Below are 9,209 nucleotides of genomic sequence, written 5' to 3' on the forward strand. Positions count from 1 at the left end.
ACACAGAAAAATGTTTTTATTAATTTGGAGTCCACATTGTGTCCATCTGATGAGTGTCTAATATTCACTCTCCCTTTAAGCTCATGTTTGGTCTCCACCACCACCACCTGAGAATATAATATCTAGCTGCTAGATATTCCAGTTTCTTCATCAGCTAACTGTGTCTGTCTGCCTTTTGCCGCTGTCCCATAACAGGGTTTGATAAGAACAACTTTGATTCAAAACAGAGAGTAGATGTGCTGTAAAACCCAAACAATGAGATAAAAAGGGACAGAAAGGCAGAGTTGGTGATACTTCTCAATGATAATCTCTATTTTTGTCACTGCAAACGATGGGACTATGGTAAAAAAAATATTCTTAGATGCTTCGCGACTCTCTCTTGAAAGATCATGTCTCGATGCAGAAAAGTCAATAATCGGAAAATTTGAAACCAAATTCTTACCCTTGTGATCGCCTGTAACATTTTTTGTAAGACCGGGCTGTACGTTCCTTACGGCTCAGGCGCCACTGAAAGAGTCTCTCTAAAGGACACTGGGCTGACCCAACTGGATGGTGAAACCTAACGGACATGTTTTCCACGTCATTTGATTGATTGTTTATATAAAAGATATTATTAGGAAAGAAAGAAAATAAAGAAATAGGAAGGTGGAGGAGAAGGAGACGCGTCTTACCGGAGTGGATGAACATGTGCTTGCTGTAGTTCTTCCTGGAACGTAAAGATTTGCCACAGTGCGTGCAGTCAAACGAGGTCTCAGATCCCTGGGAGGAAGGGGAGGGGCCTGCAGAGCAGGAGGAGGTGGAGGGAGGCGGGGCCGGGGTCATCGGCGCAGGAGGCGGGGCCTGCTGAGGCTCAGTCCCCGCCATGCTGTCGATCCCACCCATGGGCCCGCCCACATAGAACGGAGCTGGCTGCGACTGGCTCACTGGGTACTGGAAGAGAAGCTGAGGACGAAAACAAAGTCGGATAAAATCTCTTTCCATTACAAGAATAAAAGTGATAATCTGCTGAACTAATGAACTCTATACAGGTTTGCATATTCCCTTCTTTGTTTTTATTTTTGTTTATATATCTACAGATATGAGGGATAATCTTAGGGATATGCTTCTTTTTTTTTTGCACTGTGCTGTTTTGCCCTTTGTTGCGTTTATTGTTTTTTTTGGGGAGAATTGAAAATCAATGAACACATTTAATGAAAATGATAGTCACTGAACTTGTCTTTTGCATTGTATTTCATTTCCACATCCCCAGTAATTATGACTTAACTTAAAAGTGTGATGCAAAAGAAAAAAAGACAAGTTCATATTTTAAAGTTTCGGTACACACACTGTCTGCCAATATTATTTTCCAAAGTATTTTTGTATGTGTTCTAATGTATTATTCAATCAATCAATCATGTATTCACTTATCTTTATTAGCTTTCAAATGTCTCGTTGCTGTCATGTCTCTTACCTTGGTTTTTCTCATTTCTTTTTATTGTTTCTAATTTATTTTACTTACCTACACGTGTTTTTCATCTCTTAAAAGCACAATATTTCATCTATGTAGACCTTTGAAAAGTACATTAATAACCATAATTATACACTGTAAATTTAAGTTGCAAACTAGGTTTGAAGGTTTTTCTTGTCCCTGTCATTTAAATCAAAAACACAGTTTCAAAAAGAAGTTTGTAATTCTAATCAAATTATCTTTGTCAAAAGGTATTTATAATTCACTTGTATAATTAATATTGTACGAGGTTGACAATTTAATGGCAGTGGCTCCGTTTACATCTACCTTTCCACGGAGTCATGTGTCTCTTCTACAAAACTTCAAATGCAAACCCTCCTTTGCATTTTCATTTTCAAAGTCAACACATCTGTCAATCAAACTGTGGAGGCAAGGGCCTGGAAAAAAAATATCCATCAAACTAAAACTGAGGCTTCGCTTGGTTTTATGTTGTCTTTGTTTCATTGTTTGACTGTTTGAGTGTTTTTCTTTTACTTAAGTGCTGCACTGTGTTTAGTTCTGTTTTTCTGTCAATCACTTGAGCATTGCAAAAACTAGAAGAAATACAGTAGATGTCTCAGCTTAATGAACAGTCTCTTAGAAAGCATTCAGCTTTTGAATTTAATTACCATGTCCTTGTCTTTCTATATGTTGGGAATGCCATACTTTTATTCATTCATTCATGCTCAACCAATTGGCACCCTAACACCCTTAAAGGTATAGAACCCCATCCATACCTGGAGCTTTTTTGAGTGCAAATGTTTTAATTGTTTGTAATATTTCACCCTCAGATATTTCTGATTTTAACAGAAACAGTTTTTTCAGTTTTATTGTGTCAACTTAAAAAAAAGAGTTGGTAGTGGGACGTGTAAATCATCTTCATAGAAAGATTTAAAAGTGTTGTTGATTTATGTATTATTCCATATTAACACATTTGAACCCTTATCTTTCACAGTTATTGTTGGTTTGGCTTGAATTCGTTTTGTGAAAGCTGTTAAGTGCTTATTTACTATTAAATAAAATCCTTTATTTAAATAAAATCTATGATTTTTTCTTAAAAGTAAGAATTCATAATGTTTTTTATAATGCGGACAATTTACCTTCCAACTCTCGTAAAGATTTAAGAGATATATTTCTTAGAGTTTTTAATCTAATCAGTTATCTTTCTTTGCTGAGAATGAAATTAAAAGCATCCCAGATTATAGCAGGAGTTGTTTTGTTCCTCCACCATATGTGTGATAATAAAGTGATCTATTTTCTAATTAATATATCTTATGAACTCTGCATCTTTAAGATGTGCTGTATTCATTCTCCATAGTCAATCACTCAGTTTATTTTCTGTTGGCACAAAAAGACAATAAACCGGAGAATGATCTGATATCACAATTTCATAGATTTTTGAGCCCAATAGACCGTTGAGTGTACTTTGATTTTGATTTAATTGTTGGTTAAAAGACAGTTGTTAATCAATCAACTAACTTTTAAGTTTCAGCACTTACTTAATGTAGTTTGTGGAAGAGACATTATCTACAATAGTTTACAGCGAGGAACTAGCAGAGCACATAGGGTGGTGTCTGTTTGTTTTCCAACTTTAACACACTAACTGTAACTGTGCTTCTGGCGCATACTTTGTCATCGCTCTGCAAACATTTGAACTCCATACCCAGTTTGTAGAAACATTTTTGTAATTGCAGTCGAGCTTAAATGTAATCACGGCGTATGATATGAGCCACTGAGCACACGGACCTGGTTGTTGATGGACTGCGTGGTTGGAGGCGGAGTCAGAGGCTTGTTGACCCTTCCTCTGGGGTTGAAAGCCATGGCCTGCGGAGGCTCACTCTGGGGCCAGAAGCTCTCCGAAAACACCCCCTGCTCGTCGTAGAAATCCTGAAAAGACACACACAGGCACAATTAAAGATCCCAGCACACATAAAAAAACACAAAAAAATCGAAAATTATGTTTTGGCAGCAGTTTCAAGGATTGTTGCTAAAATAAATCTAAAACCCCCCCTGTTTAATATTTTTTTTTTTTTTAGAAAACACTAAACTCTCAGGATCTCCTAATGACGAATATATTATCTTTAAGCACGAAAACTACACACTTACCTGCCACATGGGTGTAGATCTTGCCTGTCTATATGCTTCTTTGCTGAATGTGTGCAAAAAGAAACAAATCCTTAACTAAACTTTTTTAGTACTCCGCTGTGTCTCCTTTCATGTACAAATATGTACAGACCACATCCAACAATGTTTGCATTTACAACCTATTTCATACCCCAATCCTACAAATGCATGCATGCAGACGTTGGAAAGATCAACTTGCACAGTGCGGTCCGACCAGTCGAGCTACAATACTGTGTCAAAACAGCAGTAAGACCACAGTTGATGTATGGCTGGGGAGATAATCTGGGACGAAATACCGGCATGGGTGGAACTTGTCTAACGTGAAGGAGCAGGAAATCCCAAGAGTCAAACTTTTTGTTTGTCAGGCTTATGGGAGTTTAATGAGACACATAGCAGAAGGCAATATGGATTAAAATCTCATTCACGGTATATGCAATTTGATATGCATTATTATTTGGTATATTTTCTGGACATTTATTGGAAAAGCCACTCTCAAAAAACAGAGCGAAATGTCTGTTTTTGGTTAACTGACTGAATTAAATACCTATGAAATCAAGACACTTCCTACTAATACAATGCTGTAAATCCAATATGGTAATAAAGAGGTTCTGCATATGAATTTGCAACATTTCCACCTGCTATCACCATGTGACCTGTAGCTTGAAAGCTTATCAGGATGATGACATCTGATTAAAGATCGTTACTTTTAGACCATAGACTGTATAATTGTTTCTGTTTTTCTTCTTAAACTTCCAACAGTGAAGAGCAAATGCAATGTTCTATGATAAATTGGGTTTCAAATAGTCGGTACTGAGATATGCAGGTAAAGAAACCGTAAACCATATCCTGTCATGTGAACTAAAGAGCACAACTGCTCGTAGACAGAAGATCAGATTATTTCAAGCAGTAAATTGATGATCACATGCTGTGCTTTGCATGAAAAACTGAACCTCCTAAATTGAGTGGATTATTCCATTTCCGATCTTCACTTACTCTGCAGCACTTTTGAGAAAACTGACAGGCAAAGCTGAATCCTTTTGACTGTGTAGCAGATGTTCCTTGTGTACTCTGCAGGGTATAGCAGGCTGCGGCATAAATCCGCCCCATCATGTTTTTTTTCCCCCCTCTACTTACTTCAGGACTTGTGACAGAAATGCTGGGAATACATTTTTACACAATGCGAGGTAATTCTAAAAGTTTCCTTCTGAAGCACATTTTTAACCAAAGTATTCCCTTGAAAACAAGATAAATTATTTAAATGTTTAGTAAAAGCAAGCTTTACATCATTAATAAGGTCTTACATTTTATAATTTTCTTTCGTTTATCAGTAGGTCTTTTTCATTGGCTGCTATAGCTGCAGCTCAGCTCTGAGCTACACCCACCTGTCCAAAGCCTGCCATGGATTCCTGGGAGCCCTCCTGCTGTCCGTCTCGGCTCCCGTCCTCCAGGGCATAGACGGTCCCATCCGGGTCCTGAACCCCCTCATCTTTCACCACTACTCCTTCTCCTCCCAGTACCTAGAGAGAATAGGATCAGTTTCAATTTAAAGTAGTAAAGAAATTACATTTACAACAGTGGCAAGACCTAGAAGGCAGGTAAAAAAGCGAATTGACCAGGCCACAGCCCCTCCAAGCAGGTAATAATAAGTTTAATGACCTACAGTAAATATGCAGAAGTCCATAGGACATCAACAGGGCAATTACTGCTGAAGTTGAGACGAGAGCTCCTCTTCAATTGTGCAATGTGCAGAAACATCTCAGCGATATACGCCAATGCAGTGCGAGAAGAGGGAAAAGCAGAAAAAGGAAAGAAAAGCAAGCCGTTGCAGCTCTGCATGCCTTAAAGCTGTAACCATGGCAACCCTTCCCCTTATCCCCCTACCTGGAGTCTTAGCGGCTGCCTCTGCTTGCGACTGTGGCCCGCCCCCCTGTCTCTGTCTCCGTCTCTTCCCCGCTCTCTCCCGTCCAAGTCCTCCTCCTCGCTGTATCTGTCCATCCCCACCAGGTCATCGGCGAGGTCCGTCGTGTTGCCGCGGAGGCTCTCCCTGCCGATGCTGTCCACACTGCCCACACCGGAGCTGCAGCCCGCGGAGAGGTTCCCTGTGCTACTAGTGCTGGCTCCGTTGGCCGTCTGCGCCAACAGGTCTCGGAGCTTGTACCTGACGTCCTGAGTACAGCTGGTACTCTGCTTCATGAGGATTGCGCCGGCCCCGGAGCCCAGTCCTTCACCGCCGCACATGGAGCCGGGGCCCATGTCGCCCAGTGCCATCAGACTCACTGCATTAGATTGCTCCATCGGGCCTGGGCCGCTCTCGCTGACGCTGGCACCTCCCAACCCCCCGCCCATGTTACTAGCCCCGCATTCAGCCATGAAGTTAGGGAAGTTTGCGTAACCTCCACCTGCGCCAACAGAACAGCTCCCACCACCACCACTCTCTCTCCCTTTCCCCCCGCCACGCTCTTCTTGTTTGGGGTGAACTCCTCCGAGCATCCCTCCTCCTCCACCTCCTCCTGCTGCTGCTGCTGCTGCAGCTGCCGCCGCCGCCGCCGCAGCCGTGGCCGCCGCCTTCCTCTGAGAGATGATCTGGGTGCACTCGTCGATGACCGTCTTGATTTGCAAGATGCTGGCGGCGGTGAGGATGCAGAGGGCCTGCGACTGCAGCACCACCAGCGAGCCGCTGTACATGAAGTCCACAAGCTGCTTCACAGTTTCGGCGGGCACCAGCGGTGGCACCGAGATTTCAGAGTGACCCAGCAGCAGCTTGTCCTGGAAGAAGGGGCTGCCAGCTGCCAGGACGCAGGCGTGGGCACGCAGCGAAGCGTCATGTATCCGCACGGTCACGTCACAGAAGAGGCCCTCGCGCCGCTGCGTGCGCAGGGCTTCCAGCACAGACTGGCTGGAGTTGTGAAGGTGGATGTAGTGCACGGTTTCCGTGCCGGACACCATGGCGGGAGGGGGCGAGTCGCTGGGGATGGGGTGGGAGTGGGGGTGGGGAAGAGGGGGTAGGTGTCTGGGGTTTTGCGTCAGCTTGAGGGATAAGGAGGACAGGGAGGGAAACGGGTACAGTGCATGGGCCACGGTGGGTCCTCGTCCCCTCAAACAGTCATGAGTCTGACGGAAGCTCGCGGCTCTGCTGTGGTTTAAGTGTGAGAGGAGCTGCCTTTGTTCTCGCTCTGAGAGCGAGGGAGCGACGTCAAGAGGTTGTTTCCACCAGCTTCACGGTCTCTCTTAAAACCCTGTTAAAATAAATCACAATCACAGCGATCACACACTAAGCAGTTGTATTAAAAGCTAAAATATTAAGTCAATGAATTGATGAATCAATCAACAAACTTGATAGACTAATTTATTTAAGTAATTTATGAAGCAAAAATACCAAATATTCCCTTATTCTAGCTTGTTAAATATAAAAAGTATACTTTTCTTAGCTTTGAATGACTGAAAATTCATCATCTTTGAGGTTTGTACTGCTGGCCAGACCAACTGAAACAGTATTTTTCACCATTTTCCGACATTGTGTATACTTTAGAATTCATAAATTCATGTTATAAATACTCAACATATTGTTCGATACTGCTAACAAGCATTACCGTTAGTTGCATACATTTTGTACAATGATTTGTGTCATTTTCGAGCCAAGTCACACAGCTGTGGCTGAAGGTGACAGAGGTGACAACTAAGAAGCTGCTAATAACCATCAATTAAGTCGCGTGCATCATCTGGAACACCTGTTTTGGACAAATGACAGCACGTGTCGTGCGCGAGTCTAGTAGCTCCTCGGGTCAGTTTATTTGGCTATTCTGCTCAGCGGGTGGCCGGTAACGCAACACCAAAGATAATTTTAGCTGTTAGCGATGCTAAAAAGACGAACCAATAGTGAGGTAGTAGAAGCTGAACAATTAAAACACCTCATTAATCAAATTTAACTGCCAGTTCCAGTAAATAGGTTACTGAGCAGCCGACGTTAGCGCCAACAACAAGCGACTAGGTTAACAGTGACAGGCTAACGTTAGCTAGCGTTAGCTGTTGACATTAGCCGCTTAGCTCCAGCACGGAAATCTGCACGAAATGTACAGATTTCTACATGCAAACAGAGCATCGCCATCGACTAAAACACGAACGCGAATTGTTACATATCGAAAGGTAACTGGCAACGTGCCTAGCATAACATAAAAGCAGCTATCGGAGCTCGACCCCACGCTCCAATACAATGCTAACACAGCTCGGTTACTAGCTAGCTAGCGCAAATTGTACAAGAAACAACTAGTTAAGTTAGCATGCGAGCTAATGGGCTACCACCCTTTTTTCTGTACAGAGCGCCTTAACGTAACAGTCAGGTAGTTGTCCCGTGTCATTGCATGCTGTTTTATCGTGACTACATACCTGGAATGTGCAGTGACAGCTCGGGGCTTTTTAGTTTCAGGCAGATGGATGCAGCAGGAACCCCCCAGTATAACGCACCCAACCTGGTGAGAGCTGGAAACAAACACACATGCACTCACAGACACGCGCATACATACAGAGCTCGGCACAAAAAAGGGGATGTGGAGTTTCTCATGCTTCACGCCAGCTAAACCATCCACAAATGTGCATGCAGTGCTTCTCTCACATAAAGGTACATACGGGCTCACATCCTTTTAAAAAGTAGGACAAATGCCTGCACACAAACCCACGTTAAAACACACAGCCATCAGACAGCAAACACACCCACGCACACTGCAGGAAACACTGTAACAAAAGAATGATGCACATACACACCTATCCTATTGTTTAACTCTAATCTAAACATTTGATTGTAATGTGTACTCATGGGAGAGTTTGTTCATGGCATCAGCATAAAGGAGGGAATTAATACAATACTATGAATGCATTGTATTTAATAAGTGCAATAGCAACAGTTTAAGATTCATACTAGTCCATAATGAAACCATTGTTCAAATATTCAGGGTGCACACAGGGTGTGTGAAAGTGTATTTAAGGGCTAAAAGCGCATTTGTACAGTGACTTATCCTCTGTTCTGTAGCCCTGTTCTGGGTGGATAAACTTCAGTGATAGTGGCAGCAGGTCTGATGAACTCAGCACAGCGAGATCCAGGATCAGCTTGTACTTTCAAGGACGAACACTTGAAATGCAATACTGCAAATGCTAAACTAGTAAGAATCAAGTCAGTTACAGCCCCTTTACCAGATGACGAGCACATGAGTCAGGCACACGTTTGCTTGTTTTGAGCATTTTAAGACATCTAAAGATTAAATAGGTAATTATTTACTCATAGAAATTGTCCGAATAATTGTGCAATGAAAAAACAATCCTTTTTTTGTACCTTTTCTTAGAAAAAAATCACCTGCAGCTGATAAAGAGCACCACAACACAGCATGAGAACTCTGCTTTTGCTGACATTTAGTGGAAATCTTTGACAAATGGCGTAGAGCTGCAAAGATTAATCGATTGTCAACATATTAAATGAATCGTCAACTGTTTTAAAAAAGAAAAATCGTTTCAACGGTTTAATTTTTTTATGGGGATAAAAAGTCAAATCTCTGATTCCAGCTTCTTAAATGTGAATATTGTTCTAGTTTCTTCTCTCCTCTGTGACAGT

At 42.2% G+C, this 9,209-nt stretch overlaps 1 protein-coding gene and 1 long non-coding RNA gene across 2 annotated transcripts in view; one reads left to right on the top strand and one right to left on the bottom strand.

The window, feature by feature from the left end:
* Positions 1-8,291, bottom strand: part of zbtb45 (zinc finger and BTB domain containing 45) — an 11,119-nt gene extending 2,828 nt beyond the window's left edge. The window contains exons 1-5 of the mRNA XM_031299926.2: positions 7,994-8,291; positions 5,492-6,846; positions 4,993-5,127; positions 3,233-3,373; positions 672-942 (exon numbers count right to left, since the gene is read on the bottom strand). Coding sequence (XP_031155786.1) covers positions 672-942; positions 3,233-3,373; positions 4,993-5,127; positions 5,492-6,556 — 1,612 coding nt within the window. The 5' untranslated portion in view covers positions 6,557-6,846; positions 7,994-8,291. The remainder of the gene's footprint in view (positions 1-671; positions 943-3,232; positions 3,374-4,992; positions 5,128-5,491; positions 6,847-7,993) is intronic.
* On the top strand, positions 7,301-8,742 carry LOC116049880. The gene is made up of 3 exons (XR_004104923.2): positions 7,301-7,491; positions 8,028-8,079; positions 8,634-8,742. It is a non-coding gene; the product is annotated as an uncharacterized LOC116049880 (long non-coding RNA).
* Positions 8,743-9,209: the final 467 nt, after the last annotated feature.

The sequence above is a fragment of the Sander lucioperca genome, chromosome 4 (assembly GCF_008315115.2).
Source record: "Sander lucioperca isolate FBNREF2018 chromosome 4, SLUC_FBN_1.2, whole genome shotgun sequence".
In the NCBI taxonomy this organism is placed as follows: Eukaryota; Metazoa; Chordata; class Actinopteri; order Perciformes; family Percidae; genus Sander; species Sander lucioperca.